At 39.2% G+C, this 20,000-nt stretch overlaps 3 protein-coding genes across 6 annotated transcripts in view; 2 read left to right on the forward strand and 1 right to left on the reverse strand.

Annotated features, from left to right (window-relative positions):
* Nucleotides 1–1,629: 1,629 nt before the first annotated feature.
* On the reverse strand, nucleotides 1,630–4,908 carry LOC132856779 (4-galactosyl-N-acetylglucosaminide 3-alpha-L-fucosyltransferase 9-like). Its single transcript, XM_060886544.1, has 2 exons — nucleotides 4,761–4,908; nucleotides 1,630–4,121 (listed from the first exon to the last, which is right to left on the reverse strand). The coding sequence occupies exon 2, from the start codon at nucleotides 4,110–4,112 to the stop codon at nucleotides 3,042–3,044; it is 1,071 nt and encodes a 356-aa protein (XP_060742527.1). The 5' UTR covers nucleotides 4,113–4,121; nucleotides 4,761–4,908; the 3' UTR covers nucleotides 1,630–3,041.
* Nucleotides 4,909–10,572: 5,664 nt separating this feature from the next.
* On the forward strand, nucleotides 10,573–13,835 carry LOC132856778 (transcription termination factor 1b, mitochondrial). Of its 4 annotated transcripts, none has more exons than XM_060886541.1 (3): nucleotides 10,573–11,044; nucleotides 11,487–12,722; nucleotides 12,932–13,835. In XM_060886541.1, the coding sequence occupies exon 2, from the start codon at nucleotides 11,506–11,508 to the stop codon at nucleotides 12,676–12,678; it is 1,173 nt and encodes a 390-aa protein (XP_060742524.1). In that variant the 5' UTR covers nucleotides 10,573–11,044; nucleotides 11,487–11,505; the 3' UTR covers nucleotides 12,679–12,722; nucleotides 12,932–13,835. The 4 variants fall into 4 exon arrangements, with proteins under 4 accessions (XP_060742524.1, XP_060742526.1, XP_060742525.1 ...); XM_060886543.1 differs by having other exon boundaries at nucleotides 13,416–13,835; XM_060886542.1 differs by having other exon boundaries at nucleotides 10,574–10,737; nucleotides 10,939–11,044; nucleotides 11,487–13,835.
* A 2,670-nt stretch (nucleotides 13,836–16,505) lies between these two features.
* Nucleotides 16,506–20,000, forward strand: part of dus3l (dihydrouridine synthase 3-like (S. cerevisiae)) — an 8,540-nt gene continuing 5,045 nt past the window's right edge. The window contains exons 1-9 of the mRNA XM_060887085.1: nucleotides 16,506–16,579; nucleotides 17,154–17,234; nucleotides 17,527–17,785; nucleotides 18,412–18,533; nucleotides 18,641–18,965; nucleotides 19,158–19,244; nucleotides 19,349–19,390; nucleotides 19,661–19,813; nucleotides 19,953–20,000. The exon at nucleotides 19,953–20,000 is cut by the window's right edge and continues 69 nt beyond it. Of these exons, the coding sequence (XP_060743068.1) occupies nucleotides 16,506–16,579; nucleotides 17,154–17,234; nucleotides 17,527–17,785; nucleotides 18,412–18,533; nucleotides 18,641–18,965; nucleotides 19,158–19,244; nucleotides 19,349–19,390; nucleotides 19,661–19,813; nucleotides 19,953–20,000 (1,191 nt within the window). The remainder of the gene's footprint in view (nucleotides 16,580–17,153; nucleotides 17,235–17,526; nucleotides 17,786–18,411; nucleotides 18,534–18,640; nucleotides 18,966–19,157; nucleotides 19,245–19,348; nucleotides 19,391–19,660; nucleotides 19,814–19,952) is intronic.

Raw genomic sequence — 20,000 nt, forward strand, 5'->3', positions numbered from 1 at the left:
GCCACAAAACATGCTAACTACGCTAGTAAACAGTCTCCACAAGAACGGGCGGCTACAGCTCAGAGATTGATGGCTAATTTACAGACTTAGCAAAACCCTTTTCACAGACAAACTGCGATTCAAGAGTCAAGTACTAAGGCAAGTTTTTTGCTGGAATTCAAAGGCCAGTAAGCCTTTCTCCGAAGGCGAATTTTTAAAAGAATGCATGGTGGAGACAGCAGGTGTCTTGTGTCCGGAGAGCAAAGGTAAATTTGAACAAAACAGTTTATCACGCAGAATTGTGACTCGCCGTGTTGAATTGATTGACAAAGATATAGCCAGCAAATTAAACAAAAAGGCGGAGTCATTTAAGTTTTATTCACTAGCACTGGATGAAAGTAACGACATAAAAGACACTGCTCAGCTCCTAATTTTTATCCGATGGATTAGCGACAGTTTTGAGATCACAGAGGAATTTTTGACAACGGAGTCCATGAAAGGAAAAACGAGGGGAGAGGACTTATATAACCAGGTGTCTGCTGTCATCAAGAGAATGAAGCTACCTTGGAGTAAACTTGCCAATGTCACCACGGATGGATCGCCAAATTTAACTGGGAAAAACGTTGGGCTGCTGAAAAGACTGCAGGAAAAAGTAAAAGAGGAAAATCCTGATCAGGATGTTATTTTCCTTCACTGCATCATTCATCAGGATGTTCTGTGTAAGTCTATATTGCAGCTAAATCATGTCATGAATCCAGTCATAAAACCTGTTAACTTTATACGAGCAAGGGGACTTCAGCATCGTCAGTTTATTGCGTTCCTGGAAGAAACCGAAGCAGATCACCAGGACTTACTTTACCACTCTCGTGTGCGCTGGCTAAGTTTGGGCAAAGTCTTTCAAAGAGTGTGGGAGCTGAAGGAGGAGATCACTGCATTTTTGGAGTTAATGGAGAGATCCAACGAATTTCCCGAGCTAAGCGACAATAACTGGCGTTGTGACTTTGCGTTTGCTGTGGACATACTTTTGCACATGAATGAGCTGAACTCCAAGCTACAGGGGAAAGATCAATTTGTGTAAGACATGTACACAAATGTTAGGGCCTTCAAATCTATGCTGACTCTTTTCTCCAGACAAATTTCAAACAAGTCTTTCACTCATTTCCCCACACTAGCCATGCAGAAAGAGGCGACCCAAAACGCGCAGAAATACAGCAAATCACTGGACGACCTGCACGGAGAAATCTGCCATCGTTTCTATGACTTTGAAAAAATTTAAAAGTCACTTCAGCTGGTGTCCTGTCTCCTGTCACAAGACCCAGAAACAGCACCACAGGAGCTGCAGTTGGAACTGATAGATCTTCAGTCTGACTCTGTATTGAAGGAGAAGTTCAACTCTCTTAAACTGAAGGACTTTTATGCTTCATTTAACGAAGCCACGTTTCCAAACCTCTGGAGGATGGCACAGAAGATGCTGACGTTGTTTGGCTCAACCTGTGTGTGTGAACAGACATTCAGCGTCATGAACATCAACAAAGCCCGTCACAGAGCCAAGTTAACTGACCAACACCTCGGATCTATCTTGAGAATTGCCACAACAAATATAACGCCAGACATTGATGCACTTGCAAAAAAAGGAGACCAACAACACTGTTCCCACTGAAACTGAATGAAACTGAACTGAGTTTATTACTACGTTATTAAAGTAATAAATTTGTAAAATCTTTTGTAAAATCCAAATCTTTTCGTGTAAGGTTTTTTACATTTAATTTATATTAGTTCACACAAACACACCAATCTCCTATTCTGGCCCGGCCCCTCTGTCAAATTTTAGAAACCATTGTGGCCCGCGAGTCAAAAAGTTTGCCCACCCGTTTTAGACGCACCTTTACATCAGGTACACAATAAGAGGAACACACAACAGGTCATATAATTACCATGGATGGTCAGATTCAAGCAAAATTTACATCGAGCTAAATTAATCCAGCTTACATCCATCTATCTATCTGCATTTCAGAGTAGGGGACGTGTCACCTGGGGACGTGTCACCTGGGGACGTGTCACCTGGGGACGTGTCACCTGTTCTGTGTCTTTTACTGAAGGAGTGAGAGCTGATGATGAAATTCACTCCTTAACTGATGTTTGAAGTCTTTTATAAACACAGTGTTTAAATAAATACAAAGAAAAAAAGGAATGAGAAGAAAGGCAATGCCACCATCTGAGGACTAAGTTAAATATTTGTCTCACAGGTTTCTGTTGAAGATGTAGTTTAATCAGAGGCGAGATTAGAGATTAGAATCATTAAAACTAAATGTTTCTTGTTATTCTTGTTATTTATCATGTATTGAGAGTAAATACTGTGTACTGGGAGTGTTAAAGATTAAGTTTTGATGAAATTCCCACTGAGTAGCTTTCACGTAATAAAATCTTGAGCCTGAGCCTCCTGAGCCTTCACTCTGCTTCTTCTGACTTTAACAAAGGTGGATGTGGAAGACTAGTGGTTAAGGTGTTGGGCTACCAATCGGAAGGTTGTGAGTTCGATTCCTACGTCCACCAAGCTGCCACTGCTGGGCCCCTGAGCAAGGCCCTTAACTTTCAGTTGCTCAGTTGTACAAAAATGAGAAAAAAATGTAAGTCGCTCTGGATAACGGCGTCTGCTAAATGCTGTAAATGTAAATCAAAGAGTTCACGATTTTTATTATTTTTTGTAAACCATTTTTTGTTCATTTTTGTAGCTGACATGAAAATGTGACACGAATGCAGAGTTAAAAGAAATGCAAATCTGTATAAATAAATGAAACATTATCGTACTTCAACAGTTTAGTGTTCAGTGGGGTTTTTAAACACACTGTACTCTTAGTATGTAAAGATTTGTTTTATACAATTTCTAAATAATTGGGTTTAGAGATTTCATAAAACATTTTAGAAAAAAAGAAAGAAAGATGTTTTGGGACTTTTCTAGATTTATGAGTTTAATAATTCTTTGTGTGAACTGTTAAAATATCATATTTAGAAGCTTTCACTGTCATTTAATATCAAAACTTAATCTACACTTCATTTAAAAGTTAACCCCAGTACCACTTACTGAGATTTTTAAACACTCTGTACGCCTTATTGTTCTTTATATGCTCACAGCTACGACATGCGTGTTCTAGACCGAAATATGAACGTTCAGCAGTGAAGTATTGTCTCCAGGTGAAGTAGCGTTCATAAGCCTCCTGGTTCTGGTCCATATATTTGAGATGTTCTGCCAGTTCCTGAGGAGATTTGAAGTCGTCCACATGAATAAATGAATCTGAGGGAATGACTTCCTCATAGTTCTCCCTGGGTGGACCGAGAACCACAGGAACTGTCCCAGACATTAGAGGATTAAACAGCTTCTCTGTGAAGTAGTCTTTGTAAATGGAGTTCTCGAAGGACAAGTAGAACTTACAGCTCGATATGGTTTTATAGTACTCTTTAACACTTAGGGTTTTTTTAAAGGCCCCACCGTACGTGTGAATCCAGACGTGTTTCCGTAACTCTGTGAAGTATCGGACTCTTTTAAAGTGCAAGTTCCAGTTGTTGACGATCCAGCAGACTAATTTGTCCTTGTGTGGGATCTTAAAGGTTTCATGCTCCTTGGATGCTGCTACGATTCTCCCGTAAGGAACCCAGATGTCCGAATCTCTGCGATAACTTGCCGTCAGGTTGAACAAGTCGTCCAGCTGAGCTAGTCTCTGAGAATTCGCAGGAGACTCCATGTTCATCCACACCCACTTCTGGAGCAGTGGTCTCCTCATCCTCAGCAGCTCGGAGAGGTATCTGTAGATGTCTCTGTGATGAAACATGACTATGTGAGCTTTGTCATACTCACGTTGGTCATCAGTTAGGCGACAGCCAGTGATGTGGAACAGCTCGCTGCAGGAACTCTGCTTCATCTCATGTCCAAACGGCCACATCCACACCAACACCACCGTGTCCTGCTCCTGTAGGATGTGGTTTGCAGAACATAGAGTTTCTTCTTCTTCTTTAGAGATGTTGTGGTGCATGGTAGTTTTATGTGTGTACAGAATGTAGAATAACATTTCAGCACACAGCAGGATGATGACAACCAGGAAAACGACTCGGAGGCACACTGGACTTTCAGACCTCATTATTAATTTCTGAGAGAAAATAAATCAAAATCATTTCACCAATGAGCAACCGGACACGTGGGGAGCACCTGAGCGTCCAGACGAGTTTATTTTAAATAACGATTATATTAAATCCAACAAGAAGTTTAGGCTTTAATTATTTTTTTTTTATCTTTGCAATATTTAATAGTTAGATTTATATAAAAGACAATAAAGAGCACGTGTTACACAGTAAACATGCATTTAAATATTATTCTTTACTGAAAAAGAACAGAGTGAAAAATAACATTAAAATATTTATAATTATACGTATCTTATGATGTTGTTTTAAATTTAATGCATTTTTTAAAAGGTTTTAAAGTTTGTTTACTTCACTATCAATGATATTGCAGTTTTATCTTACAGGGTGTCCAGAAGATAAACAGTTTAAAACAAAATATTAATCATAAATATATAAATTAAATCAAGATTGAATTACAGCATGTTATAATGTTAATAAAACTGAACAGTGATTATAAATATTGGCACCCATCATTTAGCTTCGAATTTTTACTTGTCAGTGGAACTAACTTTAGCAAATGCAGCTGTTTTTTCTCTTACAGTGTTTACAGTCGAGTGATTAATATTCAATATATTAATAATTCAGTAAATCTTAACTCAGTAACTCACCTGTTAAGATGTTCACCTTCTAACTCTGATTTTAAGAGTTTCAGCAGGGTGTGTGTGTATTTCTAAGGTTACTGTTCACACCCAGGTGAACACACTGAATTACAATACAAGCAATTTTAAACAAACAGTGTGCGTGTGTGTGTGCGTGTACGTGTGTGTGCACAATGGGTGTATTATGTGAACAGAACTATAATATATTACGTATTAACTTTCTTTTGTACAAATTGTTTTTTTTTAACCCCAAATCGCTGATATTTGATCACTTCTCGCCTGCACTGCTGTGGCACCTCATTAATTTATTACAAATAAAAATACCGCGAATGAGGTTTACACCACACTTCTGCTGAGTTCTGGACTCTGACTGGTGCTCAGGTGTTGATTAATTCTCTCTAACAGCAGCTCTGTCTGTAGTTCAGGTTTATATTAAATGTACTCACTCTGGTACCTTTTCGTTTCCATAGCAACAACTCGTTCACAGGTACGTACATACTTTTAGAAGGAGACGCTTTGTATGATGTGATAAAAGGAGTCTCCAGTGTCAGAACTGTATACCAGTCAGAGTTACAGCTGGAACAGCATATAGTGATGAAATCCAGAGACTGACAGAACGGTGTGGAACAACCTGACCTTAATGCTCCAAACACAAAAGAACTCATCATAAACTTCCACAAGAGCAATAAGGATGTCCATGCAGTCTGCATGGAGAGGGTTCCAGGCTTCAGATTCCTGGGTACGAACATTGCTGAGGATCTTTCCTGGACCACAAACACCTCAGCAGCGGTCAAAAAAAAAAACACAGCAGCAAGCAGCTTTGTAAGGATCATAAAGAAAAACCGGATACAAGAGCAGTTGTTAGTGTCCTTCTTTCACTGCTCCATCAAGAGCATATTAACTTACTGCATCTCCACCTCGTACACCAGCAGCTCAGAGCTGGACAGGAAAACTCTCCAAGTGTGAACAATTCAGCACATAAAATAATCAGCTGCTCTCTGCCTTCCTTAAAGGATCTGTATACAGCACAGTATGAAGATCAGCAAACATCCTGTAGCATCCTTCTCTTCCTGGACATCATTTATTTAAATTGCTGCTCTTTGGCAAATGATTAAAATTCATTATCTCATGAACCAATAGACTTAAGAACAGGTTCTGCTCCAGCACCAAATTCAAATTTATTTGTATAGCGCTTATCAAAGCAGCTTTACAGAACATAAACATAGAACTAATGGTTATTATAAAGAATAATATAAAGATTAATATAATACAAAATACAAGATTGTTACGTTCCATTACGTAATGTGTAGGTTTTGGGATGTTGTGTTCGTCTCCCTTGTTTTTTTTCTCTCTCTCTTTTTCTCTCTGCTAAGCAGCGCTTCCAAATCATCAGCAGCTGAGGCCAATTAGCAGCAGTGTGGCTTAATTGCTATACGGCGTGCCGGAGAGATAAAACAGGAGAGACACAGCACACAGGAGAGACACAGCACACAGGAGAGGCTTTCCTTATCCGCTATCCCAGCACCGTGGTGGTTGTGGCTGCTATTAATCAAGTGGTCAAATGTAAACAAAGTGTTAATGTGTGATTCTGCCTTTGTCAACCTGTGTAGGGAGATGGGTGCCGATTTATTTGGGTTTATATACTCCCTTCTATATTTTTCACCTGTTTTTCGTTAGTCAGGGAGAGAGGTAAGAATATAGTCTTTAATTTTTTTATTTTGGGCAGGAAGTTACTTGGTTAACTTTAAGTAAGTTTCTGTTTTGTTTGTTGTTTTTGGCATTTGCTCTCTCCTGATGCTTTGGGTTGTTTAGGCTTATTTATAGTTTGTATTCATTGGTTTTTGTTACGCCCTGGACAATAAAGAAAAAATAAGAATATTTTCTTTGGTGTGGTGTTCTTTCCAATTATGGTGTTAACAAAGAGGGGATTTGTGTGAACCTTTTTATGAGTAGTACCAATTTAAAAAGTGAGAAGAGCTGGGATAAGGGCAAAGAAAAGTTTTTATTTATTTTACTTGTTTATGTTCTCAATAACCCCTAGAAAATTTGAGTTTGTAACAAGATTAATATTAGACTTATATTTAAATGTGTATGTATTTATCCCCAATGAAGTCTGAGGTGACTCAGGTGACTGTGGGGAGGAAAAACTCCCTTAGATGGTAAAGGAAGGAACCTTGAGAGGAACCAGACTCAAAGGGGAACCTCATCCTCATCTGGGTGACACTGGGGGTGTGATTATAAATATACAGTCTGATAAATGTTGTATTGATGAGGAGGTTGTTGTCCTCAAACACCACATGGAGTTGGATCTCTTTAGTATCGCAGAGTCTAACTGGAGCTGGTAGATCACTAGATGCCTCAGGATTCTCACAGAGTTGCCCTCATCTCAGTGGAGGTCCAAAATCTTCATCGCACAGAAGATGATTGGAGCTGGTACAATGTCTTTTTTGTGTTTTGTGTTACGATGCCTTTTTTTGTGATCTCAGAGAGTGTGAAGGATTGTAACATGTTAGAAGACTAGTTAGATACATGGGAGCTAAACCTTTAAGAGCCTTGTACGTAAGTAGCAGCAGTTTGTAATCAATTCTAAACTTAACAGCCAGTGTACTTACTTACTTTACTTTATTGTCCCCAAAGGGGAAATTCCTTTCCACAACACTGCACTTGTTCGACACACACAACATAAACATAAACAGTCATAATACATGTCAAGAAACATTCAGAATAAACACTCTGAGGGAATCAGGCTTCTTCCAAAGCGGGCCCTCCTGCACCCCAGAGCCCTGTACCTGCACCCTGAGGGCAGTGGGGCTAGCTACTCATTTAGTGGATGTGTGAAATCCCGTTCTATTGAAATGGCAAAGCGTCCGATAGCTGTGTTATTGAGTTCTATAAGGTTAGGTGTTGGAAGACCTATAACTTTTGCAGCAATATTGGACACCTTTGTGAGTTTGACCATATTTTTAACAGAAAGCATGCCGAAAAAACAAGTTGAACAATACAGTAAAATTGACTGAATAATGCTTTGATAAAGTAGTAATAGTAAATGAGGAGCGACATTAAGTCCTTTGAGTTTGCGAATGACTGACAGTCTTTGATGACTTCTTTTCTGAATGTCCATAATGTGCTGAGCAAAGGTGAGTGTGTTATCCAGTGTCACTCCCAGATATTTGAAACTGTCCACTATTGCTAACATTCAGATGATATAATTGGGAGAACAGTAGAGATGATAAAATTGGGGTTATATGGTCATACTTTCTTGTCCTAGTGAGAACTCTGGCAGCTGCATTTTGGACTAACTGTAGCCTATTTATTAAAGATGCAGGACAACCACCTAGTAATGCATTACAATAGTCCAGTCTAGAGGTCATGAAAGCATGAACTAGCTTCTCAGCATCAGATACAGACAGGATGTTTCTCAGCTTGGCAATATTTCTAAGGTGAAGAAGGCTGTGTTTGTAATATGGTGATATGATTTTAAAGACAAGTTACTGTCTAATAAACACCAGGTCTTTCACTGTCGAGCTACTAGTAACAGTACATCCCTCTAAATGGAAGTTGAAGTGTGAGAGTTTCTGTTTACTGGTTTATGGACCTATAAGTAGTATTTGTCTTATCAAAGTTTAACAACAGAAAATTACAGGCCATCCAGTCGAGAAAAGCAGAGGTCCTAGAACTGATCCTTGAGGGACCCCATGATTAACTGGTAATAAACTGGAGGATTCACCATTTAATTCTACAAAATGGTATCGATCAGACAGGTAGGATCTAAACCAACTTAAAACCTGACCATGAATACCTGTGTAATTTTGTAAGCGATCTAGGAGAATCTTGTGATCTATAGAGTCGAATGCAGCACTAAGGTCAAGTAGAACTAATCATGGTATACAGTCTTTGTCCGAAGCTAAGAACAAGTCGTTTGTGACTTTCACAAGTGCAGTTTCTGTGCTATGATGGGGCCTGAAACCTGACTGAAACTCTTCAAAGATATTGTTCTCCAGTAAGAAGGAGCTCAGTTGAACAGACACAACCTTTTCTAGTATTTTAGACATAAACAGAAGATGTGAAATAGGTCTGTAATTTGATAGTTCATTAGGATCTAAATTAGGTTTCTTAATGAGTGGCTTAATAACTGCCAACTTGAAGGATTTAGGGACGTAACCTAAAGATAACGAGGAGTTAATAATATAAAGAAGAGGCTCACCAGCTTTATGTAACACTTCTTTCAGTAATTTAGTTGGAATGGGGTCTAGTGAACAAGTTGTTGATGTAGCTGTAGTAATAAGTTTATCTAACTCTTCCTGTCCTGTACTTGGTAAAGCACTGTAGTTGTGAGTGTAGAGCTTTAGGTGACACTGGGTCACAAGATGCTCTCATATGTTGAACATCAACTATTTTGTTCCTGATGCTTTTAATTTTATCAGTGAAGAATCTCATAAAGTCCTCACTACTGAAATGTGAAGGAATAATAGTGTGTTCAGATCTCTGGGTTTTTGTTAATCTAGTCACTGTGTTAAATAAAACCCTGGGATTGTTCTGGTTATTTACTATGAGTTTGCTCAGGTGCTCAGAGCCCTAACAGCTTTTAGAGCCTGTCTATAACTGGACATTCTGTCCTTATACACAATACTAAAAACCTCTAATTTAGTTTTTCTCCACTTTCACTCGAGGTTACAGGTTGTTTCTCTCTTGAGGGTGTGAGTATGACTATTATACCACGGTGCAGGTGATTTGTCTCTAACCTTCTTTAATCTGATGAGACAACAGTGTCTAATGTGTTAGTGAATATAGTGTCTATGCTGTTAGTCATTACATCTAGATGGTTTGTGTTTAAGGGTACAGTAAGAAGTCCAGACAGATCAGGCAGGTTATTTGTGAATCTGTCTTTAGTGGTCAGAATAATAGTTCTACCGATTCGATAATGTGGTGAGACTCAGTTAGTCTGTTCTACAGGTAGTGTGTACAGTATGAGGTCTGTGATGTCATCACTTTGAGGTATGATATCTATATCAGTGACCTCTATTCCGTGTGATATTATTAAATCTAGTGTATGATTAAGACAATGAGTTGCTCTAGTGATGTTTTGTTTAAGCCCAAAAGAAAATCTGCAAATTCTCTAAGAAAAATCAGTGTAGGTCCCTGGGGGTCTGTACACGGTCGCTAGAGCAAGAGACATCATGGATTTGGTACAGCGCCCTGGAGATGTGGTCCGAGAGGATCTCCGCTCCAACTCTGCTGGAGTTCAGCACCATACTGGAGCTAAATGCTAAAGGTTTATGTTCTCTGTTCTGTACCTCATACCTCAGTGTGTGTTTGTTTATATATTTGACTTTTGTGCAATAACTTATTTTTATCTATATAAATATTGATTATATAAATACTTATTTATACCTGTACATCATTTATAATAACTGACTTATTTATTAATTCCACCGTGAACATTTTCCCACATCTTCAGGACAGAGGAGTTTTAGAGATCAGTCGTAGAGATCATTCTTTTCACTGTATAGATCTATTTAACTGAGATGTCTGAGCTATTTTATCATTTATTTATCTGTTTATTTCTAATGTTTTGATTGTTTTGGTTTTTATTTTTACTGAAGAATCACTTTTGTATACTAATTAATTACTCGATGAATAAATCAATTAATAAACCAACAGATGAATTAAACCAATAATTAATACATTTATTCATATAAATCACTTAAAACTTTTATTTCATATATTTTTAGGTCTTTGATGTTTGGGGGAAATTCACAGTAATATGTTGTTATACCCCAAACTCCAGAGGGCGCTGTGAGAATTAATCAACAAACACGAAAAAACAGCACATACAGAAGAAGAGTAGTGGCCGAATCCCAAACGCGTTCCTGTTCGGTCTGAAGTGCACTACACAACGTACCGTGTTTTATAGGTAATATGTGGTGCGCGTGCATAGTGACTATTCTGTGATTTGGGATCGAGCCTCAGTAACGCACTTAAACTGGTTAGTTATCTTCATAGCGCTTTATTCAGCACAAATAACATCGATATGTGTTCTTTCTACTCTGCGCTACAATAAAACACACATTGTACGGATTTAATTCATGTAAATTGTTAACCTTGTTTGTATTTCGAGCGATTTGTGGCAGCTAATGTGGCATTGGGCTAACGAGTGAGTTATTATCCTCTGTGCTCCCTACACAAGTGCCCTACCTAGGGAGGGTTAGTGCACACTATACACTCCGTCTAGTGCACTACTGCTTCAACACGGCGCCGTTTGGGATGCAGCCGGTCGCATGAGGGGATCTGTGGTGAGTCCAGAAGGTCTTTTGTGGCAGTGTTTAAATTCGGACTGATGACGTCATGACATAATAATAATACAAATAATAATAACAACAATAATATTATTATTATTGTTGTTATTATTAGTATTAACAACAACAATAATAATAATAATATGTCACATCCACAGAATGTAGATCACAAGTGAAAGTAAACACTCTTTGGAGTTAGTTGTTGTATAAAGAGTTCACAGTAATAATGTGCAGTTTATCCCCTTAAAGCTCCTTCACACCTCCATCATGAGTGTTTAAGGAGTTTTGTGGTGTTCACACTGATCCCGTGCTGTGACGAGGAGGAGGAACGTCAGCCGCGTCTCTGTCATCTTGTGAAGCTTCATGATGTCTGGTGTCACTCAGTGTTTACTGAATCTCACATTATAACAGATCGTTTGTGTTGTTTTCTTCTTTTCAGAGTCGCAGAGTGACAAAAAATGGCTTTGCGGCGGATTCTGTTTTTGCTCAGGCCGCTCAGGAGCCGATTATCACCATCGGTTACCGTGTACAGATTCTCCAGCGCCACAAAAGCAGATGATAATGAAGTGAAAACAGACGTAAACGACGATAAAACAGAACCAACATCTTTTGCGTCTGGTTCTGAGAACAAGTCTTTGCTGGAGAACCTCAGCGTGCTTGGTGTGGATGTGAAGATGGCGCAGCGACGGCAACCTGGGGTTTTTCGCAAAATCCAAACGAACGAGCAAGGATTGATCGATTTCCTTGGACAGAAAGGCGCGAGCCGAGATATAATCGCTAGCATTATTTCCCGCTTTCCACGTGCTATAACGAGATCCGAGGAACACCTGGAGGAACGCTGGCGTCTGTGGCGCAGCATCTTCAGCAGCGATGATGAGGTTGTTAAGATCCTAAACCGTTCTCCAGAGTCATTCTTCCGCTCAAGTGATAACGGCAATCTGGAGAAGAATATAAATTACCTAAGTTCATTAGGGATAAAGCCTAAAGATCTGCACCGTCTCTTAACCATGGCACCAAGGGTCTTCTCAAACACTTTGGCACTGAACCAGACAATGGTGGAGCTCCTGGAGAATGTATGCCTGAGCCTTGGAGGTACTGATAGTAAGAAGTTTGCTCGCACTGTCATTTCTAGAAATGTGTACATCTTGATCCGGAGCACAAAACGCGTCAGGTCTAACATCGAGTTCCTCCTGAGTGCACTGGAGCTCAGTGATGAGGAGGCTCTCATTCTTCTGCAGGGCCACGGTGCCAAAATCCTTGATCTGTCACATGAAAATATGAAGACAAACTTCAGAAACCTGCAGCTGAAGCTAGATTCTCTGGGCTGCAGCCAGGAGCAAGTGAGGGAGATCATCCTGAACTATGCTCCCATACTTTTTGTCTCCTCAAACACGCTGAACCAGAAGCTGGACTGCCTGACTGAAGGTGGGATCGACATCAGAAGCATCATAGAGAAACCCAAATTGCTGGATTACAGCGTCACCACACTGAAACAACGGCTGAACGATCTGCACCAACTCGGTTATGACTTTAAGGTTAATGGAATCAGCGTCTTGGATTTGAGCAGCAAGAGATTCAAATGTAAACTGGAGAAACTGCAAGAACTTAGAATGTGGAAGCAGGTCAAATAACCAGGGCTTTAAAACCCCTGCTCCTAAAGAGTGAAGTACATCATGTAAGTGTGTGCTTAATGTACGTAATGAGCCCTTGCCATTTATGGTACACTTTATAGACCAATGGTATGTAGATAACTGAACATCAAAACCATGTGTGTTTCTTCCTTAAACTGTTGCTACAAAGCTGTCTGAAATGTCATTGTATTCTGTAGCATAATATTTTCCTACCAAACGCTTCTCCATCATAACAATGTCCCTGTGTACGAAGCAGCTCCATGAAGACATGGTGTGGAGGTGAAGGTTGTAGTGAAGATCTCCAGGGTCCTGCACTGATCCCTGAATCTGACTCAACACCACTGAACACCTTTGGGATGAACTGAAACTGGAGTCGCCTCAACATCCCAAAATCAGAGTCTGATCTCACTGACGCTTTTATAGATAAATGAACACAAATCCTCAAAGCTACAATCACTATCTAGTGAAAAACCTTCCAGAAGAGAGGAGCAGATTATGAGAGTAAATACAGGGGGAAATAATCTGGAATGGGATGTTCAGTAAGCACGTGTGGGTGAGATGCTCAGGGGTGAACACGCAGTGGTGGAGTGAACCAGCACAGTTTATTCAGCACTGATGTGTAGATGAAGTATCAGAGGAACAAACCCCAATCAGAACACTTATATACTCAACACAAACATTGTTTAAATTGCTTTTGTTTACAAACAGCTTCATTCATCATTTGTATCCAAATGCAGTGATGCGTAGGCTGGTCTTCTGGTCTCCTGGTCTCCTGGTCTTCTGGTCTTCTGGTCTCCTGGTCTCCTGGTCTCCTGGTCTCCTGGTCTTCTGGTCTCCTGGTCTTCTGGTCTCCTGGTCTTCTGGTCTCCTGGTCTTCTGGTCTCCTGGTCTCCTGGTCTCCTGGTCTTCTGGTCTCCTGGTCTTCTGGTCTCCTGGTCTACAGCGAGGTCCTCATCCAGCAATCAGAGACACAATAGGAAGTGGACTCGAGACGGTGGACGAGGGAAAGCTTAGAATACACACGATCTCACCATATATGTATCTCATACAGCATTAACCTTCATCTCCTATTCTACAGTGCTGACTGAAGTAACAACAAGATGTATTTATTTTGTCTTATCAACTTTGACAGAGAATAAAAAGAATCTGTTGAGGAATGATTGTTTATTGCTGCTAAAACATAAGCGAGAACCAATATACTAATTTGTGGCACATCGCTGTGGGATACGAGGACAGACAGAACACCTGAATCTGACGGCCGTGCCACGTGCTATCGTGTGTAACGAGCTCAGCCAATCAAAACACACGATACTGTCATCATACACATTTAAAATAACTGAGTTTTTATCCACATGAATCGTCTCACTCGTTTGTGTGCACACAATAACACTGAAATGCAAATGAATTTACTTTTGGGTGTTTACCTGGAAGTAGGTTCATTCTTTCCTGGTGGCTAATGCTAGCTTCTGTTTATCAGGAAACACAACGTATATAAGACAATTACTTACGTACGTGACACGTATAACATCTATTCAAAATAGTGTTAAAGAAGTAGAAATACTGAGAATATTCAGCTAATTTTAAAGCCATAAATGTTTCGTTAGTTAAAATCAGTTGCTGTGTTAAATATTGCAACTTCATCTGATTTACAAAAAAATCATCTGAAGGTATAAAGTTATGAGGGTTTATAACTTTAGCTCATTTTTAACACTGACCTTATAATCAACACTGACCTTATAATCAACACTGTCCTCATAATCAACACTGACCTTATAATCAACACTGACCTCATAATCAACACTGTCCTCATAATCAACACTGACCTTATAATCAACACTAACCTTATAATCAACACTCCTCATAATCAACACTGACCTTATAATCAACACTAACCTTATAATCAACACTAACCTTATAATCAACACTGTCCTCATAATCAACACTGACCTTATAATCAACACTGTCCTCATAATCAACACTGACCTTATAATCAACACTGACCTTATAATCAACACTAACCTTATAATCAACACTAACCTTATAATCAACACTGACCTTATAATCAACACTAACCTTATAATCAACACTGACCTTATAATCAACACTGACCTTATAATCAACACTAACCTTATAATCAACACTAACCTTATAATCAACACTGTCCTCATAATCAACACTAACCTTATAATCAACACTGTCCTCATAATCAACACTAACCTTATAATCAACACTGACCTTATAATCAACACTGTCCTCATAATCAACACTAACCTTATAATCAACACTGTCCTCATAATCAACACTAACCTTATAATCAACACTGTCCTCATAATCAACACTAACCTTATAATCAACACTGACCTCACAATCAACACTAACCTTATAATCAACACTGTCCTCATAATCAACACTAACCTCATAATCAACACTGACCTTATAATCAACACTGACCTCACAATCAACACTAACCTTATAATCAACACTGTCCTCATAATCAACACTAACCTTATAATCAACACTGTCCTCATAATCAACACTGTCCTCATAATCAACACTGACCTTATAATCAACACTGACCTTATAATCAACACTGTCCTCATAATCAACACTAACCTTATAATCAACACTGACCTTATAATCAACACTGACCTTATAATCAACACTGACTTTATAATCAACACTGACCTTATAATCAACACTGTCCTCATAATCAACACTAACCTTATAATCAACACTGTCCTCATAATCAACACTGACCTTATAATCAACACTGACCTTATAATCAACACTGACCTTATAATCAACACTGTCCTCATAATCAACACTGACCTTATAATCAACACTGACCTCATAATCAACACTGACCTTATAATCAACACTGACCTTATAATCAACACTGACCTTATAATCAACACTGTCCTCATAATCAACACTGACCTTATAATCAACACTGTCCTCATAATCAACACTGACCTTATAATCAACACTGTCCTCATAATCAACACTGACCTTATAATCAACACTGTCCTCATAATCAACACTGACCTTATAATCAACACTGACCTTATAATCAACACTGACCTTATAATCAACACTGTCCTCATAATCAACACTGACCTTATAATCAACACTGACCTCATAATCAACACTGACCTTATAATCAACACTGACCTCATCACCTGAACTGTGAAGCGTTTCATCTGCTGTTTGTTTTTTATCGATTTATGACCAGGTTTTTATATTTGAGATTTTTATCCAGAATCTTACTGGATAAGTTTACGATCAAAGATAATATTAATCTGTCTAATATTTTATGAATGAAAAAGTTTAATTTAATGGTGTAATAAAAGGGAAATTCCACATAAGGTTGTCTCAGTTCAGCTAACTTTAAATCATACAGTTAAAAGTATAAATATTAGTCATTTGTGTACATTTTTATATGAAACTGTAAAGATATGGACTGGAATAAAATATATATTAATCAATATTTGTGTGTGTGTGTGTGTGTGTGTGTGTGTGTGTGTGTGTGTGTGTGTGTGTGTGTGTGTGTGTTTTAACATTATACACACACACATTATATATATACACACACAGGTTTAACATTATACATTATATATGTATACACACACACACACATTTAACATTACACACACATTATATATGTATACACACACACATTTAACATTATATATACACACACACGTTTAACATTATATATGTATACACACACACACACACACACACACACACACACACATTTAACATTTTATACATATATAAAACATAAAACAATAATAAATAACTTTGAGATTCGGGTCGGAACAAAAATGAGGGCGCTTGGGTTTGAGCCCGGACACATTTCCTTGTCACACCGCCACTCTGTACACACACGCTTCTGCAGGTGAGTTTGCAGTAAATTGTGTTATAATAATTATTTATAAAGTAAATAACTGCATATATTTGTACTGGTTTTAATATTTATCTCATATCTCATTATTTGTGGAATAAAAGTAGCTGCTAAGTTTATTAGCGTAACTTTTATTAGACGTTGTGTTTATCAGCAGGATTTATAATTATATATAATTAGTCTTAGATCTTATTTAGATTATTTCTGTAAATGCGTAGAATGTATTAGAATTTATTAACTAAATAGATTTTAACTCCGATAGCTACTCATTTATCACCCAGATTATGTGGTGAACTTTAATGACATTACTCAGATTCTTTGATGATGAAGATTATGATGATATTGATGATGGAGGAGGAGGAGGATGATATTGAGGAGGAGGAGGATGATGATGATGATGATGGAGGAGGAGGAGGATGATGATATTGAGGATGAGGATGATGATGTTTACGAAGACGATGATGAGGAGGAGGATGATGATGATGTTGATATTGATGATGATGATGATGATGGAGGAGGAGGATGTTGATGATGATGATGATGTAGGAGGAGGATATTGATGTTGTAGGATGGAGGGTGGTGATGTGAACACTCCAGAGAGCAGCACGTTGCAGACTAAAGACAGAGGAGAAGCATCTCTGAAGATACAGTAAGTTCATCGCATTCTGGTCATCAGGTGTTTCTATAGTAACAGCACATTCACATTAACTGTGATAAACACTATAATGTGTTATTTTTTAATAGATAAAATGCCATAATCGTTGGCAAGTTGCTGTGGTGTAAGAGGAATAAAACACATAGTGATGTGAACAGTAACTCTGCTTCATTACCAAAGCCTGGTGTTGATTATTTTCCTTAAAAGGAACCTCCTACGTTTTATTCCTTTTTTGGCAGCAACTTACAATCTATTGGCACCACTGTGACTCACTGTGACTCTGCAGGTACGTCACAAACAAAGAGACATTTTACGAATTCCTGGCTGCTGGGTTGAAGAGTGAGAAAGCTGAAGATCAAAATATATCAGGTGAAGCTCCTGAAGATGAAGCAGAACCAAGTGGAGAACCAGAGACGAAGAAGAGGAAATTGGACGACGATAAACAGACGGGAGAGAAGAAGAAACGGAGAGGACAGAACAAGTCGAGACCTCGCCTGAAACCTCACAGCTACGAGGAACGAAGACTCTGTCCCTCCGTTATACAGGTGTTTACACACACACACACCTACACACACCTATACACAAACACCAACACACCTACACACACACACACACCTATACACAGACACCAACACCCCTACACACACACACCTATACACAGACGCCAACACCTCTACACACACCGCTACACACACCCCTACACCTACATACACACACACCTACACACATATATGCACACACCTACACACACACCTACACACACACACCAATACACACACCTACACACACCTATACACAGACACCAACACACACACACCTATACACAGACACCAACACACACACACTTACACACATATATACACACACACACCTACACCTACACACATACACCTACGCATACACACACACACTCCTGGAGGAAGACTCTCTTTTGTCTATATATATTTTTGTATAAAATTAAATAATAAATTAACAAGTAATAAATGATAATGATTTTTAAAAGTATCATTAAAAAATATTCAATGACCTCAATAATAATAATAAAAGAACATTAGTTTACATACTATATTAAAAATAAGGAATATTTCAAAATGTTTAAAAATATTAAATAAAAATCGATTTTTGTTGAATTAAGTTGGATAGGTTATTTTTTTGTCTTTTAATCACACAGGAGTCTGGGAGGAAGTGTTTCTATGGTGATAAGTGTATCTTCATCCATGATGTGGCTGATTACATGTCCACCAAAGCCACAGATCTGGGAGACGCCTGTTACCTTTATGACACCTTCGGCAGGTGCAACATTAACACACCCCAGATATTTCATCAACAAACAATGTATCTATAATAACAGTGTATATGTGAATATGACCGTGTGTGTGTATATGTGTGTGAGTGTGTAGATGTCCATATGGAATCACCTGCAGGTTTGCTAAAGCTCACACAGGCCCTGATTACAAAAACCTGGTGAATGAGGAACTCTGTAAAAGCCTCAATAGAAGCGGAGCTGTGAGGAACAATCTGGATAAAGAGCTCCAGAGACGACTCAGGAAGAGACAAGTGTCCTTCAAACGGACTGAAGACTTCCTGAAGAGCATCAGTGCAGGGAAAAACCAAAACAAGAAGTTGACTGGGTCAGAAAACACACTGAATAAGGCAGGACAGGAAGAGGAAGTGAGCCGGTGTGAGAACAAACAGGAAGTTCCTGCTGCTGAGCTCAAAGCTGAGGTAATAACAGATGTTGTGACTGACACACTGAGGCCACGCCTACTTTGTTGTGACTGACACACTGAGGCCACGCCTCTTTTGTTGTGATTGACACACTGAGGCCACCCCTCTTTTGTTGTGACTGACACACTGAGGCCACGCCTCCTTTGTTGTGACTGACACATTGAGACCATTTTTTGGTCTGATTTACAGGAGAGTCAGACGAAGCCTCCTGTGAAAACCATTGGGCCGTTAACGGATGATGACATCATCAAACTGCGCCCATGTGAGAAGAAGCAGGTAGGGTGTTGAGCACTGGGCTCGTTATCTAAGTGTTTAGGGGAAGTGAACGTTCCTGATTCAGGTTCAGTCCTAAACTCATAATCTGTTATCTTCTCTCACAGGTAGATTTCAGAGACAAGCTCTACCTGGCTCCATTAACAACAGTGAGTTGCGTGTGTGTGTGTGTGTGCGCGCATGCGAGTGTGCGCGCATGCGAGTGTGCGCGCATGTGAGTGTGTGTGCGCGTGCATGTGTGCGCGCACGTGAGTGTGTGCGTGTGGTGTGTGCGTGTATGTGTGTCTTATGTGCTTGTTGGTGCGTTTTTGTTCTGTTATATAGACAAATGGGTGAAGTTAGTTTGTGTGTATTATGTGTTTATTAACAGTGCATGTTATAGACCCTACAGATTAGTGTGTGTGTGTGTGTGTGTACAGTGTGGGAACCTGCCATTCCGTCGTGTGTGTAAGCGTTTTGGAGCTGATATAACATGTGGAGAGATGGCCATGTGCACAAACCTGCTGCAGGGTCAGGCATCTGAGTGGGCTTTGCTCAAGAGACACCACACTGAGGACATCTTTGGAGTGCAGGTACACACACACACACACACACACACAAAATATAGATATGATATAGTCAGTCATGTGACCTGAGAGTGTATCATCATAAGCAAATACAATAGAAGTCTTGCAATGAGATCAGTTGCCATGGTGATGTTCTGGGTTTCAGCTGGAAGGATGTTTCCCCGACACCATGACCCGCTGTGCTGAGCTTCTC

The sequence above is a fragment of the Tachysurus vachellii genome, chromosome 14 (assembly GCF_030014155.1).
Source record: "Tachysurus vachellii isolate PV-2020 chromosome 14, HZAU_Pvac_v1, whole genome shotgun sequence".
Taxonomy (NCBI): Eukaryota; Metazoa; Chordata; class Actinopteri; order Siluriformes; family Bagridae; genus Tachysurus; species Tachysurus vachellii.

Bases quoted from the DNA above. Each gene is read 5' to 3' on its own strand.
- LOC132856779 (XM_060886544.1), bottom strand. From the start codon at position 4,112: ATGAGGTCTGAAAGTCCAGTGTGCCTCCGAGTCGTTTTCCTGGTTGTC.
- LOC132856778 (XM_060886541.1), top strand. From the start codon at position 11,506: ATGGCTTTGCGGCGGATTCTGTTTTTGCTCAGGCCGCTCAGGAGCCGA.